At 46.9% G+C, this 26208-nt stretch overlaps 1 protein-coding gene across 8 annotated transcripts in view; it reads left to right on the top strand.

The window, feature by feature from the left end:
* PAMR1 (peptidase domain containing associated with muscle regeneration 1) overlaps nt 1-19682 on the top strand; it is a 164397-nt gene extending 144715 nt beyond the window's left edge. For all 8 annotated transcript variants that reach the window (XM_072759118.1, XM_072759117.1, XM_072759116.1 and 5 more), the window contains 5 exons: nt 5148-5360; nt 6958-7024; nt 10397-10629; nt 11614-11906; nt 13349-19682. In XM_072759118.1, the coding sequence (XP_072615219.1) occupies nt 5148-5360; nt 6958-7024; nt 10397-10629; nt 11614-11906; nt 13349-13885 (1343 nt within the window). In that variant the 3' untranslated portion in view covers nt 13886-19682. The remainder of the gene's footprint in view (nt 1-5147; nt 5361-6957; nt 7025-10396; nt 10630-11613; nt 11907-13348) is intronic.
* The last annotated feature ends 6526 nt before the right edge of the window (nt 19683-26208 follow it).

The following is a 26208-nucleotide window of genomic DNA, read 5'->3' as shown; positions in this document are numbered from 1 at the left end:
ACAAGGGGACAAATATCTTCATGTGGGCAAGATGGTGCCCATGTCCCAGGGCAGTCTTCTGAAGGTGGAAGGTGGCAACCCTTGGCAGTAAAGCACACATGTAGAAGTTGGGCTGGTCAAAGGATATGAGGGGACCTGGGTGGGATACCAGTAGCATTCACTGCAAGAGCTATCTCAAAGCCATCATAGGTGCTTTGGTAAGGAGGCATCACGGTGAACAACTCAGACTGTTGCCTTGAGAATAAAGAAGATGAGGCTAGAGAGTCTTTCTTTAAATGTTTATCTGAAACAGAAATGCACCCCAAGTACTGTTTTTGTTCATGAAACGGCATGTCAGGGCATGCTAAACTTAATGTGTTCATGCCCCCCGGCTGGGTTCCAAAAGTAACAGGGCAATGTGCTAGTTATTATCAATCAGGGAATATTGTACTTAGCAAAACAGGAGCCTGATGCTTTTGCAGGCCAGGGATGCAGATGTTTTACATTCTCATTTGGCTCTGTGTGAAAACATCCATCCCATTGAGGAGAAAAGGAAGCACAGAGACCTTTAAAAATCAAATAAAAAAGGATCAAGGATCTGTTCAATCAGGAGATTCAAAGGATTGTAAAAAGAAAACCCATAGGGGACATAAAGAGATCGTTTTTGAAATGTAATCCTGGGGAGGTGCTCTGATGAGATGCAGATGGTCTGTGGACCCAACAGGTAGATGTCTAAACTGGGAGAGAGAGATGGGTGGAGGTAGTCTTAGAATCCTCTTCAAAAGCATCCATGGAGAGTGTTCACCATTGGAAAGTAGAGGAAATAAATGAGAGGGAAGAGAGAATGATGCCCAGTAGATGTTTGACACAAGACTACAATTTAAGGCTCATTTCGCAGGATTAAAAGACATGAGTGTACAGAGACCATGGCTGATACCCAGAAGTCTGAGTCAACACACTGAACCCAGGGCTGGAAGCCCATCATGCACAGACATTACCAAGAGGCCAGAAAGTAGAGTGGAATATTGCTTTATATTCAAATAGACCCAGTACTAGGCCTTTAGATTTCCTGTGGGGTTTTCTTTAAGGTGTATGAACTTGGGAGTTGATATTTTTTAAAGGTTTGTATAATTTTATTTTAGATAGAGGGTATGAGTGGGGGGAGGGGAGCAGAGAGGGAGAGAAGTCCTCAAGCAGACTCATTGCTGAAAGGGGAGCCCAATCCAGGGCTCCATCCCAAGATGGCTCCAACCCTAACTCGAGATCATGACCTGAGCCGAAATCAAGAGTAGGACACCTAACACTGAGCCTCCCAGGCACCCTGAGGCATTGACTTTTAAAAGAAGTTGGATGCTTTGTAAATAAAGGCAAAAGGTGGAAAAGGAGGCAACGTGTTATGTAAATTGTTCCTCAAAACCAGCCCAGCCAGGTAAGTGTTATTATCCTGTTTTACAGACCAGAGAAGCAAGGTTTGGAGAATTATATAATTTTCCCACGCTCTAGTTCTTTAAGTGGAAGAATGAATAAATTGAACCCTTTTATCCCTTCCATCTACTAACAAATATTTATTGAGGACCTGCTGTGTACTTACTTTGGATACTGGGGAACCAAATAATTATTTAAACCTTAGCTGCCTGATTCTGGAGACCATTCTTTCCCCCCCTAGAGTCTAGTGACAAAGCTCATTTAAATCTGAGCTCCAGGGAAGCTGGATTACTTTATGATTATGCGAGATGGTAATGAGATTTACACGGAGTGTAGAGTATGGGAACCATAAAACAATGCATGACAGACTGAATGCTCGGTTTATAGGCTGAGCAGGGAGGACCCAAACCATTTGCCTGCTACTTTAAAAAATGAAAATAACAAACAACCAAAAAACAATAAACAACAAAATTTTATGGTTATATGTTCTGATGATCAAACATAGGAAAAAAGTATAAAGAAGCAAAAGTCATTTTGGATGTTACAAGCCAGAGATAATGACTATAATTATTTTAAAGTATGTTTTTCCTGTCCATTTTCCTCCCCTTTGGCTGCTTAAAATTTTTTCTTTGATTTGGTTTTTAGCAGTTTTGCATAATAGGTCTGTTTGGGGTTTTCTTCATATTTATCTGTCTTAGGACTTTGTCAATCTGTAGGTTGATATCTCTTATCAGTTTGGGGGACTTTCTCAGCCTTTATCTCTATATGCTGGTTTTACTCTATTTTCTCCTTCGATGTCAGGTACATGTCTTTATTAACCTTCTCACTGTTTCCTTACATTTTCCTGTATGTTTTCCACTTTTTTTTTGACTCTTGAGCTGAATTCTGTCTTAGAAGTTATCTTTCAGTTTATTAATTCACATTAGCTGTATCTAATTTGCTATTAAACTCACCCACTGAGCTTTGCGTGTTTTTGTCATTGTCACTTTTCTGTTCTAGATTTCTCCTTTGCTTAGTTTCTAAGGTTTCCAGTCTTCTACTGTGGCTCTCAATTTTCTCTTTTATTTCCTTGAGCATACTCAGCATGTTTATTTTCAAATAGTGTCTGACAACGACAGCATCCAAATCCTTCCTAAATCTGTTTGTATCGCCTATATTTCCCTTGAATTTTAGCCACATAGTTCTGTGGGTTTTTTTTTTTTTTAAGATTTTGTTTTTAAGTAATCTCTAACTTAGTGTGGGGCTCGAATTTACAACCCTGCATGCATACTCTACCAAGTGAGCCATCCAGGCATCCCCAGCCATATACTTATGTTCCATTGAACCCTTACTTGAAAGCATCATCCGGCACTAGAAAGCTCTGTTCTGGTGACCGTCTGTGAGCAATAACTTAAAATCAAATAATAGTTCCATTCTAAGATCTCATCAAATTTAAGCTGCAGCATTGATTTAATTACAGTTTCTCTGAGAATTGGAAGACGTACTACATGAAACATACACATGTGACCTGATCTCAGGCATGTCACATTATAAAGGAGTAGGCATCTGAAAATTCTAAAAATATAGCAGAATTCCTCAGCCTTGGGCAGACTTGTTTGAATATCCTGACTTAGTTTCTCTTTAAGTTTCCTTTTAAAACCTCTTCAGGGAGAAAGACCAATAACTTGAATTATCCCAAGACATTGTTCTCTCCAAAGGCTCAAGAACTCTCCAGCATTCCTGCTGGTTAAACCCATGTTAAATGTAGTTAGGAATATGATCCAGGAGAATCCTGAACTTAGGAAATCATGGGGCAGGAGCCTGGTGGACCACGGAAGTCCTTATTTCCCAAAGGAGGAAAACCTACCTCTCAGGCTCACAGTAGAAGGGATTTCTTTTCTTCTGAGGCTGATGTGGCTGGAGTATAGTTCATATTCTTTCAGTATTCCAGGACTGGCCTTAAGTATCCCTAGAATTTCTCTTGGCCATGAGCTCTAGCAAAGAAAACTCAAAATGAAGGAGGAAGGGGGTTGCATTGCAAAAAAACATAGCTCTTTGCACAAAGCCTAGCTCTTTGACAGGAAAACTGACCACAGAGCCTAGGCCTGCTAGGGCCAGGCAGCGGGCAGGGGCTGTGGCCAAGGGAAGCATGCAGCTGCCACCTAAGCAGACAGCTTCTTCTCTATGCTAATGGATTGTTGCCATGTGGTAATACAGGCCCAGGATTTCCAGGTCTGAATTTTGTCAGAAGCCAGTAATATGGATTTTTGTGTGCTGTCTCCTGATTTTTGTGTTGGCAGTGAATTCCATTTTCTCAAACTCGCAGGCATGACACACCATGTTTTTGAGATGATTGCAGCCCGTGGGCGCCTGCTGGTTGTTTCTGGGCCATATGTTTAGCATTTAGTGAATCTCAAACTATAAGAAGGTAGTCCCAGGGTATCTGAATGGCTCGGTTAAGCCACCAACTCTTGGTTTTGCCACAGGTCATGATCTCAGGGTCATGAGGTCAAGACCCATGTTGGACTCTGTGCTGAGCATGGAGTCTGCTTGGGATACTCTCTCTCCCTCTGCCCCTCTCTCCTCTTGCATGCATGTTCTCTTTCTCTAAAATAAGTATATCTTTTTTTTTTTTTTTAGTGTGGGGTGGCTGGGTGGCTTAGTAGTTAAGCATCTGCTCAGGTCATGATCCAAGTCTCCTAGGATTGAGCCCCACATGAGGCTCCCTGCTCATTGGGGAGCCTGCTTCTCCCTCTCCCTCTGCCTGCTGCTCCCCCTGCTTGTTCTCTCATTCTCTCTGTCTCTGTCAAATAAATAAATAAATAAATAAATAAATAAATAAATAAATAAATAATCTTTTTTAAAGATAATTTAAAAAGAAATGCTTTTTAAAAAAATGTTATTTATTTGACACAGAGAGAGAGAGACAAGCAAGTGTGCACAAGCAGGGGGAACTGTAGCAAGACAGGGAGAAGCAGGCTTCCCACCAAGCAGGGAACCTGATGTAGGGCTTGATCCCAGGACCCTGAGATCATGATGTGAGCTGAAGGCAGACGCTTAACTGACTGAGCCACCTAAGTGCCCCAGAAAGAAATGCCTTTGTAATGGATATTGTTAAATGTTTAGATGGAAAGCATATATTGGAGATCAGGGGAACTTTGTTGTACCTCTGAATTTATATCCTCTTCTAGTATTTTTGAACTCTACCTTTCAACACACTTGTGTCCTTGAAGATGAAATATAAAATCTAAATTCATTTCATAGGTGCAGCCTTGTTTCTAATAAGTTCTACTTTCTGGGTACAACACAAATAGGAAACTGAAGAGTCTTGTTTAATTGCCTACGCTTTAGGGAATGCGAAGATAATACAACGACACTGGCAAACAATCATCCAGTGTACTGATCATAAAATTGAGGTGCAATGTTTATGTTGTCCAGGCCTGCCCAGCTCCCACAGCTTGAGAAAGAAATGAACGAGATCACAAGAGAGCCAGTTGTGGTGTCAAATTTATTTATGGAATATGGAATATGGAATGAAATACTTCTCGATTTAAGAATAGATCGTTAAAACAAGGGGAAGGCATGTCTAACACATGCATTTTCTATTATGAGTTTTCTCCTGGTGATTCCTCTGGGTACCATCGTTAGCAGGCTCCACATCACTACATTTTTAGTTCAGTGAAACATGAAAAGATCCGGTTCTAAAATGGAATGCTTCACACTTTTAATAGCTCTTTTTCTCTTCCTTTTCTTTTTTCTTTCAGTCCTTGAAGAAAGTAACTGCTCAGACCCTGGGGGCCCAGTCAATGGGTACAAGAAGATAACCGGAGGCCCTGGGCTTATCAATGGGCGCCATGTGAAAATTGGCACCATTGTGACCTTCTTTTGTAATAACTCATACGTTCTTAGTGGCAATGAGAAGAGAACTTGCCAGGAGAATGGAGAGTGGTCGGGGAAACAGCCTATTTGCATAAAAGGTAGCTTACAAGTATTTGTGAAGTCCACAGAAAGAGACGGAGTTGCTGGACCTTTTGGTAGCTTCTAGACATGTTTGAGAGCCCCTGAAAACAATGCCTTTCCCCCTTCAGTTCTCACTGGAACCATCTGTAACTCCTAGGTTGAAGCCATTCCTGAAAACATATGCTTCTTTTTTTGGACCTCCAGAGCACCTGCTTATCCTAATCACAGCTTCTCGCTGTGATCAAGAGGAGTTCTAAAGTTATCAGAGCACTTTAGGAAAGACGACAACAAAATTGAGGCAATCGTTGGGCTTTGAGATAGCTACATTTATCTACTCTCTATGAAATACGAGGTTGGTGTAGGAAATAAAAGAACAAAATAGACACACTGTCCCTGCCAGCCTGTATGGCGGGAGGTCGGAGATGTTAACATAATGAAAAACATCTTGACAAGATGGCAAGACCTCCAGCATTCAAGGCAGAGTTAGAGGAAATGGATGAGCAGTGTATGTTCATAGAAAGAAACGATCAATATTCCTTGGAAAAGGGACAGTTGTATGCAGCAGGTAGGAGGCGAGCCAATCGAGGAGCCTGGGATGGGTTGGCAGAGGTGCAGAGCAGTTGGGACAATATTCCAGTTATAAGACAAAGGGAAACAAGGAGGTGTCAGCAGAAGTGAAAGGACCATGGTAAACTCAAAGTGGGGCCAACTGGGAATCTGGGAGGTAGATTGAAAAGCTTGGTTTGGGACCAGAAAACATGGAACATTGTATAGAGCAGCTTGAAACTTTCCCCTGGCAGTGGGGATGCCTGGTTTCTTACTGAACCAGGTCAATAGCCCCTGTATTTTAGGGGCAGGTCACAATTATCTGGCTGTTTCCTAGGAAGAAAAGTATGTCCTTGGCCTAGATTATCCAGATAATTGCTTTAATCCTCCACTTTCCCTTCTGGGTGTTTGTCAACAACCCAACTCATGGGAAAAGAAATAAAAGAGAATGGTTTGTGAAAGGAATAAATCACTTTAGACTTTAGCCAGAAGCGACCTTCATCCCCACCAGCACAGACTCTGATTCTTGATTTCATTAAGTATGGAAACGGTGTTACATATGTCCTTGGAGATTTTTGTCAATTCTTCTCTTACAAATTAATAACAACCAAAGTTCTCTAGTTTGCTAATTAGATGAATGTTGGCTGCTTGATTGGGAAAGTGAAGAAAGAGACGCTTCAGCAAAATTAAGCCTGGGCTTTGAGGTGCCCTCAAATGATCATTAGGAGCCTCCGTTTCAGAGAAAGGACGTAGAAGAATCAGCTCCCCAACCCTTACCCATGGTTGACACTGCAATCTGGTTTTAAATGAGAGCCCTGTAGTTCCCTGCCTTGGGCTTTATTTTAGAACCTTCATTTTGACTTTCACTCCATGTTCCCTCAAGTTCACTGATGCTATTCGTGTGAACAGACCGTCCTAATCTAATGACTGCCAGTGTATCACCTGACCCATCTCTTCTCTGAGACCTCGGGGGTGTCCAGGGAGGGCGGTCAGGGATGACTCTGAACTGAATGAACGTGAGCAGTTAATATGGGAAAAGATGATGCCCTCTTGTCTCCTTCATTCTAGCCTGCCGAGAACCAAAGGTCTCAGACCTGGTGAGACGCAGAGTCCTTCCCATGCAGGTTCAATCAAGGTGAGGTCCAAACACCTGAGCTCTGCTTTAAAGGCAAATGCTTGTTTCCCCTCCTGCCCCTTTTCCTCACTTGTGTGTGGCCAAGGACAGTCTGGGGTTTCTTAGGGACACTCAGTGCAGACTGCTCATGAAAGAATAGGGCCTGTTAGAGGAAGGCTGATTAGCCAGCTGCCTCTGGCCAAGAGGTAGCAGCTGCTGGAACATGTACTCGGTTCACTGGATCGTGGGAAAGTAGGTGGTTGGTAGGAAGCAAGACTTGAAGATGATCTCTGAGGAGCTGGCTTTTAATACTTGAGTCTTCTTGAAGTTGCCGTGTGTTGACTAGGGCAGCTTCTAGGCGGGTGGTTTTCCTGCCACATGCAACCAGCTATGGCTCCGGAAGATTTTCTTGGTGGCAATCAACCAGAGGAGGCAGGCCACTGGCACCCAGGAATTAGGGATAAATGACCAGCTCTGATGAGGGATGTGAGCCCTCAGATATACCTGCCCAGCCTTCCTCCTGGGAAGACAGAGGTGGGGACCACCGGTTGGCGAGAATCGGCCCATTTCTCCTCCTTCTCTCCTCATTTTGTAGGAAAAACTGTTCTCACCTCATCTCCTACTGTTCTCCTCACCCTCCACTCTGGCCACACGGGCCACCTGGCTCTTCCCTACCCCTCCACGCAGCACTGCCTGAGAGCCTCTGTCCTTCTGTCTGGACCCTGCCTCCACTGGACGTCCGTGAGGTTTATGGCTTCGCTTCCATCAACTCCCTGCTCAGTTTTAACCTCCCCTGATTATCCTTCTGAAAATAAGAACCACCGCCCCAAGTTATAGTACTGTTTAATGTTTTTTTCTTTTACACTTTATATAAAAACAAAGCCACCAACCTCAAGGAAGCAATCAATAAAAAGAATAGTGACCCCCCCCCATCTTGACCTCAGAGCTGACTTCTTTGCTCTCCAGCACCTGCTGTGCCTCAGATTTCAGCTTAGCTCCCAGCCCTACCTGTTGTCTTACGTACATTTTTTTCATTTGTTCGATTTCTATCTCCACCTAACTCCACAGAAATAAGTTATAAAGGTTACAGGTGCAAGAACATTATCTGTTTTGTTCACATTCACGTTCTGGTGCCAAGGACGATGCTTGCTGCAGGGGAGGCACCCCACAAAAACGTGACCACTCCAAACATTGCATGAATGAATGAACGGGATTGACAAAGAATGGCTCGAGACCTGGGTCGGTCTCTCTTTAGCGCTGTATTTTGTATTCTTGGGCAAGTTCCTGAATTTGCTAAGCCTTTAAGTCTCTCCTTTTGAAAAATAAGGACAATCATAATAAAGCCTGTCTCTGGGGATTGCTGTGTGTGTTAGGTGCAGCGCAAGGAGCTAGCATTTGTTGAGTGTTCGTGCTCCTTGCCAGTTACTCTTCTGAGTGCTTTCCTACCACCTCTGAGCTGGGTAGTACTTGGCTGTGGATCCGGAATGCCAATCCAAGTCTTCATAGTCTTCGGGGTCTTTAGGGTCTGCTGCCTTATGCTCTAAGCTGCAGCCAAGCCCTAGGTAAAGGCTTTAGCAGAACACTTGCACAAGGGAACAGCTGTTGGTGGCAGCTACTGCTTTCAGGAATGGTGACAGTGAATCCCAGTGACTAGAACTGACCCCAGTCAAGTAGAACTGACCCCAGCCAAGTGACCGGAAATACTCATAAAGCTGGATATTCATCAATCTCTCACCTTTCCTCTGGGTATTTCCTTCTATCTCTGTCTGTCCCTTTCCTTGGGAGCAGTGGCAGTAAAATATAAATCCCATCTTTTCCTGACTTTATGATTTATCTGGAGCTGGACTCTCCCCTCAGTGGGATAAACCTGTTATTTCTAAGGAAACATCTTCTAGAGGAGCCCCTGAACTATTTAAAAAAGGTCACGGTGGCTTTGCATTTTTATTTATTTATTTATTTTTTATTGGAGTTCAATTTGCCAACATCTAGCGTAACACCCAGTGCTCATCCCATCAAGTGCCCCCTCAGTGCCTGTCACCCAGCCACCCGCATCCCTCACCCACCTCCCTTTCTACCACCCCTTGTTCATTTACCTGAGTTAGGAGTCTCTCATGGTCTGTCTCCCTTTCTGATATTTCCCAATGTCAGAAAGGCTTTGCATTTTTAAAGCAATGATATTGGGAGGTCAGGTGGTGAGGTGCCAGGTGGCTCATGCAGATGAAAAGGAGAGCCTAAAACTTGATTTTAGGGATCTTTCTGGAAGATAGGCTGCTGGAGTATGGATTTACCTAGCTCTAGCAGCCCAGTCACCCAAGAACCCCAAAAGCAATGTAGTCTTTCCAACAGATGGACCAAAAGATGAGCTGGGTTGCCAGCTCAGAAGCTCCTTGAACTGCTCCTTGTTCTAAACATGAGCTAAAGACTCATTGAATGAAATAACCGTGGATGGAATATTTGCTCTGAGTGAAGCGCTGTACAGACACATGAAATAGGTTTCTTAAGATGACATCCGATGGCACAGGAGAGACACAGGTTGGGAATCATAATTGCTAAGTGCTGCCGTGGGTACCGCCTTGGCTTCCTGTGTGCACTTCTGTACTCCCACCTCCCCCTCTGGGCTTCCTTTCCCTGTTCATTAAACAGAGATGAACACATTGTTTCCTAAAGGAATTCTAACTTCTCAGTTAGTGGCCGTTACGTGCTGATGTAAGACAAGCGCGAGTTGTCCAATGTGTGTACATCTCCCCCCAAGAATCCCTGAGTGGTCTCCGGGGTGGGGAGGGGGCTTCAGCTTCAAGTGCTCATTTAAAAGGCTTTTTCACATTTACACACAATGCTTTCTATTTCTGCCAATCACTGTGCCCCAAGAAAGTTCTATTCTCTGAGGTGTACTAATTATATATGCTGATTGCTAAATCAAGCTACTGTATCAACACAGTTTAGTTCAAGTCAATTCCTAATATTGCCCCATTATGATAATGTTTGGAGGAAAAAAAAGAAAGACGCCTTGGTTCAAGTGAACTTCCTTTCTTGTTTAATTTCACAGTTAATTTTTCTCTGTGTGCATGTAGAGCGTACCCTTGGATAGCAGCTATTATGCCAGATATTATCCTCTGGTTAAAAATCCTAGGCAGCTGGAGGCCTGCCAGAAATGGAAATGGAGGAACGGAGTGAAGGTTGGGGTGTGCAAGAGAATTTGCTCTTGGTAGAGGGGAAGTGCATGTGGGCGGAGGGTGCAGGGGAGGGGGGCAGCAGGGAGAGAGACACACAGAGAATGGGATAGCCATAATTTTTTCTACTTTGACCAAATGCCCGGTGTGGGTTGGCACATGTACTACGGAGGCCACGATGACTGTCTCGCCCCACTCTCTCTGGGCCCGGGGCCCCATGCAGGGAGACACCGTTACACCAGCTCTACTCGGCCCCCTTCAACAAGCAGAAGCTGCAGGGCGCCCCCACCAAGAAGCCGGCCCTTCCTTTTGGAGACCTGCCCCCCGGGTTCCAACACCTGCACACCCAGCTCCAGTACGAGTGCATCTCTCCTTTCTACCGCCGCCTGGGCAGCAGCCGCAGGACATGCCTGAGGACTGGGAAGTGGAGTGGACGTGCCCCGTCCTGCGTCCCTAGTGAGTCAGGAGTCAGGCCTTGGGGCGGGGCGGGGGGGGAAGCGTTAGGCGGCTTCTGTCTTCCTTGGCTGCTCATGAAAAGCCATCAACTGTGTTGAAGACTTTTTGGGAAAAGGTCCTTGTCCGGTGGTCCTCCAGTTGACTCTCTAGCTTGTTGATGTCTGATGTGCCCCAGTTGGAGCTTCCTTCCTTGGGCTTCTAACTCGGGAGAGACTAGCTCATCAGGTCTTTGATGAGTTTTTTTGGAGGGGGCACACTTCCTCAGGGATAATACCATCCTGTTTACTTGGAGGAAAGGGAGAGGACCATCGTTAAGCGCCAAGTGAGGGAGGGGTTAGCGATACCAGAAGGCTTCTACATACGTCACCTTGGATACCCTGTCCCAACCCATTTTCATGCTTATCATCCAATGGTATTGAATAGGTCATTTTTATTAATTAGGTGATGAAGTATTAAATACCCATAAGATTGTGGTGCTGCTTACTGAGGTAGCATATGGAAGTATCTGGAAAAGGATCTTGCACGTAGTAAGCTCTAACTTCCCTGCGCTCTTTGTCAAAGGAGAACAGTATGGCTTAATTCTTTGTGGTCAAGTTCATAATGATCGTCATGACATTTTGAATCTCGCTGTTTACATACCTCCTCATCCAGTCTCCTCAAGAACCCTATGAGACAAGTGTCATTACTGTATTCATTTTTCAGGCAAGAAGACTGAGGCTTTAAGGGATTTGGCAATTTGCCCAAAGTCTTTTTGCTAGTAAGTGCCTGGGACCCCAAGCTTTCGATCTTAACCCCAGGCTTTATAACCAGTCATATCAAAGGGTTGATTACTATTTCATGGGAGAAGAACAGCTTAGATGCTTAGTGGTCATCACACCATGAAATCCCCCTTTCCAGAAGTGTGTTCTTTTGGTTGAGCAACACATCCCCCCTTTGGATGGGAAGCTCTGAGTTTATCTTACTGAGCTGATGCTTTCTCCACAGTCTGCGGGAAAACAGAGAACGTCACCACTCCAAAGAGCCAGGGGCTGCGCTGGCCGTGGCAGGCAGCCATCTACCGGAGAGCCAGCGGGGCGCACGGTGGCAGCGTGCGCAAGGACACGTGGCTCCTGGTCTGCAGCGGCGCCCTGGTGAACGAGCGCACTGTGGTGGCGGCTGCCCACTGTGTAACTGACCTGGAGAAGGTCACCATGATCAAGACAGCAGACCTCAAAGTGGTCCTGGGGAAGTTCTACCGCGATGATGACCGAGATGAGAAGACTGTCCAGAGCTTGCGGGTGAGAGAGGGCAGTAAGCTGGAGACTCGCTCTTGGCTCAGCAGACTCCCAGCACCAGGAGGGCATAGCTGTGTCAGCCCTGACACCTGGACACCTTAGCACCCCTTCCCGGAGCCTGGCAGGGAGTGGGTGCCCAGTATTTCACGCAGTTACTAGGAATGTGCATCTAGAAAGACGACGGAGTCTTTTCTCCTTTTGTTTTCAAAATAATGTTGTAACAAATATCATCTATCACCGAGGTCATCAAATGTTAGTGACCTAGCATGTGGAGGGCATGGTACGAGGTTGGCTCTGAGACGTAGAAAGGTTTTATCCAAGATACTCCTGATCAATTCATAATATTCTTCTCTCTCTGCCTATCCCTCTCCGTCCCTCTCTTCCATCCACCTACCCACCTACCTCTCTATCTGTCCATCTGTTCATCTATCCATTCATTGTTGAGCGCCCCCGGTATGCCATTCACAGGGAATAGATACAGAACTGGGGGAGCCATGGCTTTGGCCCTGGAGAGTGCCCAGGCTGGTCAAAGAGACAGCCCAGTATATTGTGATTGCTTTTACACGAGAGGGGCACTGAGGAAGTGTGCCCAAACATAGTTGAAGACCTAGAATGCGGACGTAACAATGTTAGGATGTGTCATGGATGTAAGCTCCTAGAGGCCCCCATCAAAGAGAAGGATCAGCGAGGATTGGGACAGGTGGCAAAGACCGTGGAGAAGTCCCGTGGACCATCGGGGTGTGGCTTTGTCTTGCTGACTTACTGATGAGTGAAACGTGTATGGTGGGCCACAGAGGGTGCACCCGGGGGCCCGTAGGGTTTGGGTTTGTGTAGCGCTCACATGCTCATAACAATTTTTAAAAATTTAAAAAATAATTTTTTAAGGATTTTGTTTATTCATGAGAGACACAGAGCAAGAGAGAGAGGCAGAGACACAGGCAGAGGGAGAAGCAGGCTCCATGCAGGAAGCCCGACATGGGACTTGATCCCGGGTCTCTAGGATCACAACCGGGGCCAAAGGCGGTGCTAAACCGCTGCACCACCGGGGCTGCCCCAATCACATGCATTTTTCTAAGCAGTCGTTGGCCAACGTTTAAGAATCAGGTTGAGATGGAGATCTGGAGGCTGTTCTCTGACGGGGTTAGGATGCCGCCCGCCTCTTGGCCCGGCGGCGGTCAGCTGGAGCACCTGCTAAGCTCTACCTTCCCCACTGCGGGTAGGGCATGTGCCACTGTTCTCTGCACCCCACTTAGTTAGTCTGCCTGCCAGGCAGCGGTGGGCATTGCACTTCCCAAGCCCCCGAAACGAAGCGGCTCTGGTCCCCGAAGGAGGCAAGTATCCCCAGGTAATCGCAGCGGTCTCTTGCTCACGTGCCCCAGGCCCTGGGGGTCTCGCTCGCTGTGCGGTCGGCGGCTCACCACGCTGTCCCTTCCTTGCATTTGCAGATTTCGGCCGTCATCCTGCACCCCAACTATGACCCCATCCTGCTGGACACGGACCTCGCCATCCTGAAGCTGCTGGACAAGGCTCGCGTCAGCACCCGCGTCCAGCCCATCTGCCTCGCGGCCCCGCGGGACCTGAGCACCTCCTTCCAGGAGGCCCGCATCACCGTGGCTGGCTGGAATGTTCTGGCAGATGTAAGAAGCCCCGGCTTCAAGAACGACACTCTGCGCTCAGGGGTGGTCAGGGTGGTGGACTCGCTGCTGTGCGAGGAGCAGCACGAAGAGCACGGCATCCCCGTGAGCGTCACGGACAACATGTTCTGTGCCAGCCGGGACCCCGCCGCCCCTTCAGATATCTGCATGGCCCAGACGGGAGGCATCGCTGCGGTGGCCTTTCCGGGACGGGCGTCCCCCGAGCCACGCTGGCACCTGGTGGGGCTGGTCAGCTGGAGCTACGACAAAGCATGCAGCCACAGCCTGTACACGGCCTTCAGCAAGGTCCTGCCTTTTAAAGACTGGATCGAGAGAAACATGAAGTGACCTCGGGCCCCTGGAGACGCTTCTCGCGCGTCTGTGGGTACAGGTGTCGCATGAGGCGGGGTGAACCTGAAGTTTGGGTCCTCCTGTGACTTGGGCTGGGCCGGGGCTTCGGACTTCAGGATCGAAACTCAGTGGAGACTGCGTAGAGCTCACTTTCTGGTAGGGCCCTGCCTCCCTGGCTGCGGAGACCATTTGGAAGACTCCAGGGCTGCGTGCAAGAACGGAGTCTCCTCGAAGGAGACCATGCAGATAGCAGAGGCCCCGATCCACCGGCCCAGTGGCCTGGCCCACCTGCCCTTCACTGGTGTGAACGTCATGGCCAGCTCTGGCCGAGAGGGTTGGCCAAGAAGAGCGATTCATGAGGTCTCTTCTAAGACTCTGGCCAGACCAAGTTCCTGAGAGCCGCCTGTGGGACAGAGCAAGACAGCAGAGCTTGGATGTGGCCTTGGCTTTTGGTGTCTCTGGCCACCGTAAAGTGGGGTCCTTTTCTTTCTCCAACCCCATACATATTTTAATAAAACAGGGGTTGGCTTCTGACCTACAGAACAAACGTGCCGTGACTGATTCCTGCATGCTGCTTCTCTGAGCTACGTGTGTCAGGGCAATGGCTTGGTGACAGCCCTTTAAAACGGATCCTCAAGTTCTCATTTGCAAGCAATGCATAGGGCAAAGTTGATGCCACCTTTTCTTTATCTGTCTTTCTTTTTCTTTTTTTAAGATTTTGTTTATTCATGAGAGACCCAGAGAGAGAGGCAGAGACACAGGCAGAGGGAGAAGCAAAGCAGGCTCCCTGTGGGGAGCCCAATGCAGGACTCCATCCCAGGACCCCGGGATCACACCCTGAGCCCAAGGCAGACGCTCAACCCCTGAGCCCCCCGGGCATCCCAGAACCTATGTCATAAATCTTTAAGACATACTTTTGTAGCATCTGAATTAGAATCACCTGTTTACTCACACCCGATTGAGATAAGCCAAAAAACTGAAGCTTCACTGTTTTCTCTAACTGATGGGATTTTCCTTTCAAGCCTCCCCTGACTCCCACTGCATAGTAGAGGGAAAAAAGTGAATTCAATCCAGTTCCCAAAGCCATCTTTTCAGTAACATTCACTTTTTGGGGGCTGGAGGGCACTCTCTTCTAGCCTTTCTTTCCCACTCTCCTGGCCAGTCCCCTGCCCTCCAAGATGATGCTGTGAGGCTGGGTGACTTTGAACACGTCAAGCCCTAGGACACAATAGGACTCCGGAGGTGGTTGCTTGGGTGCATGTGGTGGGTCTTTCCCATTCCTGGCCCTTCTGCTGACATTGAGCTCGGGTGCTATGGTTATAACCACTGAAACTTGTGCTGCATTCTCGCTGCTTCCCTGGGGCTCAGCAGTCCTCCCTGCTGGCACGGCTCCTCCTCAGCCCTGGCTGGCCCTGGTACTCCTGAGATGTGGGGGTGACTCCCTTTTGACCCTGGTTTGGGTCACTCAGCCTCACTGCCCCAGGGAGAGTCCTCTGGCAGCTACCCAGTTCAGACCCTTGGTGACCTCCCCTTCCTCCTGCAGGGCCTTCATGATAATGTCTTGGTCTTTTCTGTACTTCATGAGGGCTGAGAGCCCAGGGTTGGGACATTTACCTCCTCTTCACCCAAACAGGAACATTATTCCTTCTCAACCCACTGGAGAGAACTTGGACCGCCAGGTCTTTCACCCCGATGCAGGAGGTTGGGACGTGCATTTGTCTTCCAACCTGCCTCACCGTCTCTGTGTCTTCACATAGTCCCCTGAGCCAGAAGACAGTTTCTGGTACTTGATCTCTTCGTCAGGCTTTCTTGGGGCTTTCCATACCCCAAGCCATACCCACCTCCTTTCTCAGGGCTCAATCTAAGAGCAATGTGTCAGTTATCAACTTCTAGGTGACGAACATCTAAGGCTAGTAGGTGAGAAGAGGCAATGTTTATTCTCTCCTAGCTTCAGTGGGTCAAGAATTGGGGAGCTGAGGCCGGTACAAGGTTGTAATCATCTGAGCCCTTAACTGCGGCTGGAGCATTGGGTTTGGCAAATATTGGTGTTTGACCAGGTTGCTCAAAAGTCTTTTTCCTTCTTTTTTTTAAGCCTAGAAAACTCGGATCTTGAGTAAGAGTCTGAGCAAAGAGATCTAAATTCAAGTTTCTGCTTTTCAACTTTCTTTTTTAAAGATTTTATTTATTTATTCACGAGAGACACACAGAGAGAGGCAGAGACACAGGCAGAGGGAGAAGCAGGCTCCTCGCAGGTAGCCTAATGTGGTGCTTGATCCCAGGACCCCGGGATCACGACCAGAACCAAAGGCAGACACTGAACCACTGAGCTGCCCAGGCATCCCTCAACTTCTTTTCTAAGTGACCTTGGGCAAGTCACCTAACATCACTACCTCAGTTTCACTGACTGTTAGGTTGACATAATAGAACCTGTCTTTTGTGGTAGCTGTGATGATTAAGTGAGCTATCGTGTAAGGCGCTGAGCGTAGCACGTGGCTTATAGCCCAGTGCCTAGAGTGCCTGGCGGGGCAGGACTGTCCCCCTGGGCACAGATCCACAGAGCCTGCCCATGTGTCTCTGTGGGCACATCCTACATGGGTGTGCACGCACACACCATATTCTCTAACTCTGTCCTGACCCCCTACCCAGACCATCAACTCCCTAGTTTCTTGGCGTCCCTACCCAGTGTCATTTTCCATCCTTGCCCCACCATTCAGATTTGGCTCAGATTTATGTCATCTCAGCCATGACTTTGATTCCCTCAGAAGCTGAATCTGGCCCCAAATCCTGGTGATCCTGGATTTGGTTACTTGGTTAATGGCTCCGTGGTCATTTCTACCCCATCCTCCAGGTGTTCCTATCCTGGCACTGCTATCATGGGCTACAAGCCCTCGGCCACGCTGACCTAGAACTCCAGGTCAGGACAAGAGAGTCAGCAGCCTGTTCCTTGGCCACATCTGGGGCCATCTAAATGTCATCCATCTCTTTACAACAAGGCTGGCCCTTGCATCCTAGCTCTAAGGATGAGAGATTCTCATTTTCAGCCAGGAATCTGGAGTGGTCCATCAGTCAGGACTTTTTCAGAGAATCAGAACTACTAAAAGTCATATAGAATAAGGGGTTGTAATGGCCACATACAGTTATGGGCAGTGGTGGGGAAGTCCGTGGGAGGCTGCTGCCTTAGCATCTGGTGTTGAACCTGAAGTCAATAGGGCCAGAAGGCTGGCTGGGAAGTGGGCAGAACAAGGACAAGCTGTGAGCTCCAAGGATGAAGGGAAGCCCACGTTCTCCCTTGCTGTCCCCAATCTCAAGGACCTGCAGGAGAAGCTGGCACCCCTTACATGGAGCTGTACACACACCTGATCCGGGAAACTTGGAGAAGCCAGAAGGGGATTTCCAGCAGGTGCTGGAGTTGCTGTGCCCCTGGGTTCTGTCCCCCCCAGCAAGGTGAGCTGGGGAATCAGTGATGTTGTACATGAACTGTCCCAGCGACTGGCGCTACCAGCTTTCAGAGCATGGAGGCAGCCGCTTCACTCCCCTCTTCAAATCTCATGTAAGTTCCTCTTGCACCTGCTCTCCCCTGAATCATACAAGGAAGGGAACTATGCAGAGTTCCAGCTTCCCCTAAGTTGACCTAGAACAAAAGCCATCGCAAGTCACGGAATATGAATGCTGGACAAATGTTTGTCCACTCAGAATGCGTTTGTGGAGAGCCTGCGAAGGCTCCTGCTTCATCCACAATAGTTTGGTTCTGATTCCTTTTGTAGCCGTTTTTTGTCTTTTAGGCATATATCCCCAACATCGAAAATTTATTGGCGAGGCCGTGAGGACCTGGCCTGGCACTCACAGCTAGGCGGTGTTGTTCTCCTGGTGAAGGTCACTAATTTCACAAAAAGCCAATTTCAGTCAAGATCATTGTGTGACTGTGATGGATCAAGACACCAACAAGACCATGTCATCTTGTCTATGAACAGACAAAAGCAAGGTCATCATACCAACCACAAAAATACCACATATTCCCTTCAGTTAATACATGTGGCTACTGCTTCTACCAATTACAATTTTAGCCATGAGCTGGTCTTTCCTTTTAGATAGGCCCTATTAAGGTGGCTGTTATAGAATTGCCTCCACTTATAGGACCCAATTCAGAACAAAGCCCCACTTCCTTGAACCCCCCACCATCACCTCTTAAAAGCTCAAATCTTCCTAATACTATTTTGGTCCCTACAGTTCCCCCATGATATACATTCTCTTTTATTTCAAAGAGCAATTCAGTCCAACTTGCTTACCGTTGGTGTGTTTCCGGTGGTCTCTGGCTGGAGGTCATTGAAAAAAAGAAAAGTATAGACACACATATATACTTCTATGTATATAAATAAGAGTCTCATCATATAGATATTACTTAAATTTTGTACATCATATAACATTTATAGGATACATAAAATGTAAGTGGAGTCTATATGATCGAGGCAAGACTCTTACCTTCCTTAGGCGTGGCCAGGCTTACACATCAAGTGGATGTGTGCAAGAGTAACTGACCAGTCAACTCACACCATATTGTCTCACAGAAACTCCAACAGGAATTGAGATGAAGGGGCAATCCTAGCAGGCCAGCATTTCCAGTTAGCTTGTCAATCACAGGGTAGTTAGTACTTGAACTGAGTCTTTGGAATGGTGGATGGGAAGGAAGTGGGATAAGCACAGAAAAACTTGGCAAGTACATAAGTTTAAGCATGGAGAGGCATGGCCTGGAGAAGGGCCAATTATTTCCCAACACGAGCCCTTTATTACAATGCCGGGTGAGGTTGGCCGGCCAAGGCAAGGGCAGTCAAGGCGAAATCAGTTGGTGCTGGACCTCAAATGCTAGTGTTAATAATTTGTCTTCCTATTGCCCATTGGCTCATGTTTATGTCTCCAGGAGTGAAGGGATAGAAGCGGAATTCTAGAAAGTCCCTTCAGGCTGGCTGTACAGACAGAGGTGGCGGTTGGAAGACACAGCCTGAGTTCAAATTCCAGCTCTGTCAATTTGCACGCTGTGACCTAGTGAGTGACACTCCATCTCTGTCCTGCACTTGCCTCCTCTGTAAATGGGGGTGACCCAATATGAAGATAAGGGTTGCGTGAATTAAGCATTTAAGACAATGTCTGACCCATTGCATTCTATCAACATCAGCTGATTGTTATGGTTGTCATTTTGTTGTCTTGAAGAGGAGATTGGAGATCTAGGGACCAGTTGGGAGAAAACCTATAAGGTTTGAGAGGAGAAGGGAAGTCTTAGAATCCCAGCATGTGGAAATAAGTCTGATAATCTGCAGAGTGGGGTTGATAACAGGAAAGGATGGACAGAAATAAATAGAAGCCACGAATTAGAAGAACCAAAAAGGCTGAGAGAAAGGCGCGATGGGATTGTGCAAGTAGGAGGTGTCCGGATAAATTTCTGAGACAAAGGGGCAGGGCGTACATTGGTTTTTTATATGTTTCCCATCTGCATGTATGTGTGTGTGTGTGTGTTGGGACGGAGTGTGGTGGGGGCTGGAATTATTAAAAGGAACCAGGCTCAGCTGGACAGGTAGGAAGTACGCAGCTATTGCACCCATCCCCCTTTCCAGCATAACACATTGTCCTCTGAAGTTATGGGTATGGGGTTTGAATGTGAAACTTTATGGTTCTTTGGGATTTCATAATTTTCATGCTGTCAAATTTGTCACCTACTCAAACTTAATGGGCCTTCCACACTTACCTCCTATATCAGAATATTAGTCAATAAAATCTCTTCCATCCTGAATTCAATCAAAAACTGTGAGTTCATTGATTTTCTATCTGCCCGTCATTCATTCACCCACAAAAATTATTTGAGAGCTTACCATGTGCAAAGGACCGAGATGGACAAACAGGTGGACAAAGCAGGCTCAGTGTTTGCCCTCAGTCATGTAATCCCAGAAATTAGAAATGACAATAAGGACTAGGAAGGAAAATACAGCGTGCTGTAAGACCATATAGCAAGGGTGGCTGGAGAATGGGGTAAAAGCTGGCCTCCCTGAGTTGGCTCCCAGATGGAGAGTGGGGCCATAGAGAAGAGCGTTCCAGAAAGGGAGAAGAGCATGTGCAAAGGTGTTGAGACCCAGGCCTCCTGGCATGTTCGAGGCACTTCTAGAAACCAGTAAGGCTGCAGAGGAAAGCGTGAGGAGGACAGTGGTATGGTGTGAAGCTGGAGATGGAAGCCCATGGTCCTGACCACCTGGGGGGTTGGGGGATGAGGTGGGCGGGCATGGCTGGGATCCCCCCGCCTGTGCCAAACTCCATGAATTCCTACATGTGCACTAGGAATTTTTAGTGAGGTCATCAACCCATCAAGTGTGGCCTTTGGCTTTGACTTGGGGTTTTTCCATTGCACTTCTAACCTGGACAGGAAGCCCTTGAGTGTCATTGCTCTGACACAATCACATATTGCTCGAAGAGAATGATCGTAAATGAAGAGCAGATAAAGAAGAAGGCTGACAGCCAGAGCAAGAGGCAAAGAAGAGAGACACTTAGATTGGAGATTTCACTCCTGCCTGCCTTATATTTTTCTCCTTCTTTAGTATCTTGTGAAAATTTTGAGTCAAATAGTTGGGATCCCTAGGGCTTGGGGAAGTTTATCTTTTCAGGGCTGTTGGAAAGACGAGAACAGTTTGGAGTGGTTTGGTAGCAATTTGTGGTTTCTCTTTGCTTTTCTTGGCAGCAGGTCTTGCTTTCCCTGGCAGGCCTCTGCCCGGATGTGCAGCTGAGGCCCAGCATTTTAAGAAGACCATCTCAATGGCTGAGTTTTTTAGGGCTCACTTCACATTTGTATTCCAATTCGCTGTTTGTGCAGAGGCTTGTGGACTAGGTTTGATGGAGAGTGTTGTCAACAAAGAAAAAAAAAGTCAGTAGATAAAATTAGGGAAATGCTTTCTCAAGTGAAGAATAATATTAGAGATTGAATTCTCAGAGGGGAAAAAACCACTGTTCTACTCCTGAATTTATGATTTCTAGGAAAAAGGTAATTCCAGACAAAAGAGAAAGAAAGGATGTTATTAATCCCTATTTGCAAAGGGGAACATGGCTTTAGAAATAAAACCATATCCATGTGCTAATAAATGGAACCTCCAAGTGATTTGGGATGCTTCTAATTTGCTCATCCTATGCAAAGGCATAATTCAGCCTTCGGTTAAAAAAAAAACAAAAAACCCAAAAACCTCTGAATCTCTAATCTCAATTTAGAAGAGTATTACCTGGTTGCTATCTCTCGTTTTCTTAATAAGGAAGATAACTTTATAAGAAAAATACTTTTTTTGGACGTGGAATAAAGCCTCTCTCAGAATAATCATGGTGTTTCATAGAGAGGTGAATAGAAAAAATAGAACAAATCCCATCACTGGATTTTCTGAGGTCACGAGAGCCTGACTTGGGTCCCCGATTCAGTCCTTTAGCCAAATCATTTCACATTTAATGACGGTGAGTTGGTGTCAAGCAGAGAAATCACCCCAAAGACAAACAGCTCCCCCTCTTTGCCCAGCAGAAAGATGTCACCGCGGAATATTGTAACGTCCCAGCAGAACAAAGGGCAAGATGTATAACTGACATTCTTCACCATGATTAGAAGAAACTGGGGGGTGGGGGTGGAAATGGAAACACCAGCAATCACTCTCCGAAAGTGCTTCCCTTTTTATATAGGATCAAGCTACTAAACTAGACAGTCACTCTAATTCAGATTTTTATGGTTTTGATGGTGGGCATAGAGAATCTGTGCCAGCCCGGACGTTTAGGCTCAAGCCATGTCATAGGAAAAAATGCCAACATACGGGAACCCTATACCAAGAGCCCACAGTTCATGTTCCCCCCATTGTCTCCTTTCCTCTTTCATCTGTACTCAGTAAATGGAATGAAGTCACACTTTTCCCATTAGAATTTATCAGGAAATAAGTGTAGCTAACACACGGTTTAGTCTTCCCAAGCTCTCTACTTAATGAGATGGTTTGTGCCTCAAGAATGGATTATATTTAGACCAACTTCTCCGTCTGAATTGAGATTTCTGTGAAGTAACATCTCTTTCTCATCAGCGTAGAGGGTGAGTAAAAATAGAACTCCCTCCTCTTCTGCTGATGTGTGTTCACGGGGAAAGAATGAATGAACTCAACATGCCTCTTGGGGCTCCCAACCCCGGGGAGAGGGAGGACTTCCTTTATTCCCTCTTCAGTGACCACAGTGGGGCAAACAGAGTTGCTGGCAGGGTCATGGGTGGCTGTGCTGTGTGCTGTGTTGCCGGGTCCCAAGGGCCACCACTGTTACCGCTCCCGATGATGAGAGCAGCCTCAGCCAGGAGGCCGGCATGACAAAGCAGCGATCGCCCTGTGCCAGCAACTGTGCCAAGTTCTTTATGTGAGGCTACCTCACTGTTCCCATCCAGGCCCAGGGGCGGGGCAGTGTTGGGGCCATGGGGTTACCACCCCACTCTGTCCAGACAGTTAAGGGACTTACTCAAGGTCATTCAAAATGGCAAGAGAAGTGATGGACTCCACTTGAAACTCACTGCTCTAAAAGTAGACCGGTGGTCCCCAGGGCAGCCTAATTCTGAAGCCTGTGTTCTAGCTTCTGCTGTGACCCCCTCAGCACTTTTTTCCCTTTTTATGAGCATGTGAGTGAGCAGGGGAGGGCCAGAGGGAGAAGGAGAGAGAGGATCTTAAGCAGGTTCCACGCTCAACACGGAGCCTGACACCGGGCTTGATCTCATGACCCCAAGAGCCTGACTCTTAACCTGACACTGAGCCACCCAGGTGCCCCCACCTCAGCATTCTTAATTCACCCATCTGAGGCGTTCTTTCCCATATGGAAATTCTCCTTCTACCAGTTACCTCTGAAAGCTCTCTCCTCTTTCCAAAACCTTTTCATTTTCAATTTCCTGTCAGGCTTCTCTAGTTTCTCTCTCTAATGCTCTGGGCTTCAGGGACAACGCTGTTGAGAATACTCTTTCCCCTAAAATGGGAGCATTATACAAGAATTTTCATTCATCCTAAAAAGAGCTCACATATTTGAAAAATTAGCATACTCCTGTTAATTGGATGAAAGGGCCCCCCAGCATCTCCTCTGCTTTATTTCTTCTTTAAAAAAAAAAAAAAAAAAAACTTTGGAGAAAAAAACTAAACAAAACCAAACAAAAAAACCTTTGGGGCATCTGGGTGGCTCAGTCTGAGTCTTGATTTCTCTGACTCGTGGTTTTGTCTCCAGTCATGATCTCAGGGGTGTGAGATCAAGCCCTACAACAGGCTCTGTGCTCAGCACGGAGTTTGCTTGCGATTCTCTCCCTTTCCCTCTCCCTCTTCCTCAGCCTCCTCTCTGCTCACATTTTATTTCTCCTCTCTAAAATAAATAAATAAAATCTGTAAAAAATAAAAAAGTAAAAAAAACCCCTAACCTAAAGTAAAGGTGTCTAGCCTGGAGTCTTAACTATCAGGCCAAAGCTGTTTTTGTTTTTTTTTTTCTAAGATTTATTTATTTGAGAGAGAGAAAGGGAGAGAGAGAGCATGAGCAGGGAAAGGGGCAAAGGGAGAGGGGGAGGGACAAGCAGATTCCCCACTGAGCCCAGAGCCCAGAACCTGGAACCCCGAACCCAGAACCGGAACAGAGAGCCCAGAGCTGTACATGGCATGGGGCTTGATCCCAGGACCCCAAGATCATGACCTGAGCCGAAGTCAGATGCTTAACTGACTGAGCCACCCAGGCACCCCAATAATCAGGCCAAAGTTTTAAAAGATGGATCCAGACGTGCAGCTTATGATTCCTTGGCTATTTAGGAAGCCATGGGGGCAAACTGTGTTCATTTAGTGTGTGACATCTGCTTTATAGATGTAATTTTTTCAGTTGCAAGAATGGTTTCCATTTTGGAGGTGAGGGAGGGAGTTCAGTGTCCAAGGGCTTATGTGGCCCACTTAATGCCATGTGGGGAGGAGCTGGGCTTTGAACACAGGCCCGCTCGACTCAGCACCCACGGGTGCTTTACCAGAACAACCGTATGGAAACTGATAAGACAAATTTGTTTGCTGGGTGGTTCTGATTTTGCAAAGCACCGTAATGGGCAATGTCTCCCTGAATGAGCTGGTGGTGGGTGGTTTTGTCATTCCTAAATTCTGGGGAGCATCAATCATCTTTCAGAGCATGTCTGATGAAATGGTTGCTGCATTCAGGGGACAGAAGTCGAATTTAGATTTCTCAGACATTACTAAATGGCAGTCCCTTTCATAGGGGGCAACCCTTAGGTCACTTGGCTGCTATTTTTCTCTCTAGGTCACTTTTCTCCTGATAAACTTTGAACATCGAAACATTTCTCCTCTGTTGTCATCATGAGAGGGAATGGGCTTATTTAACAGCCTTTTATGGGAAAATGGCGTAGAATTTTTTTTCTTTTCTATATTTGGAGCCCCCCACCCCCACCCCTCACCCTACATTGAGATGCAGTAGCCAATCTCAAGCAATCTGAAAGAGAACCAAGACAGGAAATGCATCCCTTAGAAGAGCATTAGAGGAGAAGGGAGAGTCTTTACCCCTCCTTTGGTGCAACTAAGTTCCAATAATGATATAACGATTGGAGAAGAATGTTGAAAATTATGGAAGTTAGGACTAGAACCATTGAGGCCATCGGGTGACTTTTCTAGCAAAAGCTCTAGCTGAGACTTTTCTGCTGGAAGATCCTCCGGGTGGGGAGGTTCCTGTATGTCAGGGGGGCAGCCTGTTCCAATAACGACGGCATTGTTATTACCGTAGATGGCACACAGGTTAAAAGTAAGGTTCTGCGGGAAGATTGGCCACGCTCACATCCTGGGGCTCCACCCCAGCTTCATCCCTTGGCCCGGGAGATCCATCCTTCAGCTTTCTCCATCCTGCTGTGCTCCCCAGGGGGGCTGGGGAGTACCCCTGAGTTGCATCAGTGTGCTTTCCAACTTCCAGCTTCGGCCAACAGGTTGTCCCAGAGGGGAGATAAGAACAGGAGGGAAGTGGAATCAAGTTAGTTATTCCCAGGCCCCCTTCCAGTGGGTTGCTGTGGCAGAAAAGGTCTCTGGTCCTGCTCTGCACACGGCACTCTCCTCTAGATTCCAGTAACCTCCCTTCAGGATTAGGGCAGGTCATAGTGCCCTAGGGTCACCAGCCCAGCAGATCTGCACTATCCCTTGGTGTTTTCCTACACCCTTCTCATATCCTTCTAAGCGGTTCCTTTATTAAAATCTACACAATTTACTTAATTTGAATGTGCCACCTTTTTCTAGCTAACACCTTGACTGATACGACCACTTGCTATCTATGTAACATTGGGCAAATTCCTTAGTCTCTGTTGGCTTCAGTTTTCTCCTCTGTAAAATGGGGTTAATAATAATAATACTAGCTTCTGTAGAAGGTCACTTAAGGGATCAAATGAGGTTGGACATAGTGTGGTGCTCTGAACACACAGCAAGCGTTAGGGTAATACCATGAATACTGTTCAGTCCCTAGATACTACCTCGATTCAACCGTGGTTAAGTCACTTCTCATAGTTCGAGTTAGACCCTAAGTAAACAATTGATAAGGCAAAAGAAACAAAACCCCTGAAGGTAAAAATTAACTTTGCGGGGATCCCTGGGTGGCTCAGTGGTTTAGCGCCTGCCTTCGGCCCAGGGCCTCATCCTGGAGTCCCGGGATCGAGTTCCGCGTTGGGCTCCCTGCATGGAGCCTGCTTCTCCCTCTGCCTGTGTCTCTGCCCGCCCCCACCCCCTCTGCCTATCATAAATAAATAAAATCTTAAAAAAAATTAACTTTGCAAGTCTTTTAGTCACAGATCAGGGTAGGGTACACTGTATTCTTTTGTGTTTAGCCCTTCAGAGTCGTTCTTATTCACGTTCAGTTGGAGAACCCTCGAGCTAGATCTGAGAAAGAAAAATGCAGGTGCAAACCCCAGAGAATCCCATCCCTTCTGCCTTGGCCATAACCATGGAGGCCCTCGAGGAGAAAGAGATGCTAGAAAGTTCGTAAGTGTTCCTGCTAGCTTGCAGGGTTGACTTTGTTCTGTTCTCGCAAGTCTCTAGCTACTTCATGCTGCTGGCCAGGAGCCTTGCCATTTGTTGTGAGATAGAGGAATGTACGGGATCCTACTTCAGGTGGCTTGGCAGAGGCGAGGCTTTCCAGTGACGTCAGTGGTCAACTGCACGTACCGCCGCTCCCTTGGGTGTAGGCTGACCCTCTACTGAGCGCTCAGGACGTGCCAGGCTTAGGACTAAGCATTTCCCACATGTTACAATCCCATTTAATCTTTCCACCAGTCCTGAGGTGGGTATTAG

This window comes from Vulpes vulpes, chromosome 5, assembly GCF_048418805.1.
Source record: "Vulpes vulpes isolate BD-2025 chromosome 5, VulVul3, whole genome shotgun sequence".
NCBI classification, from domain to species: Eukaryota; Metazoa; Chordata; class Mammalia; order Carnivora; family Canidae; genus Vulpes; species Vulpes vulpes.
This window is presented reverse-complemented; position numbering and strand designations above follow the sequence as displayed.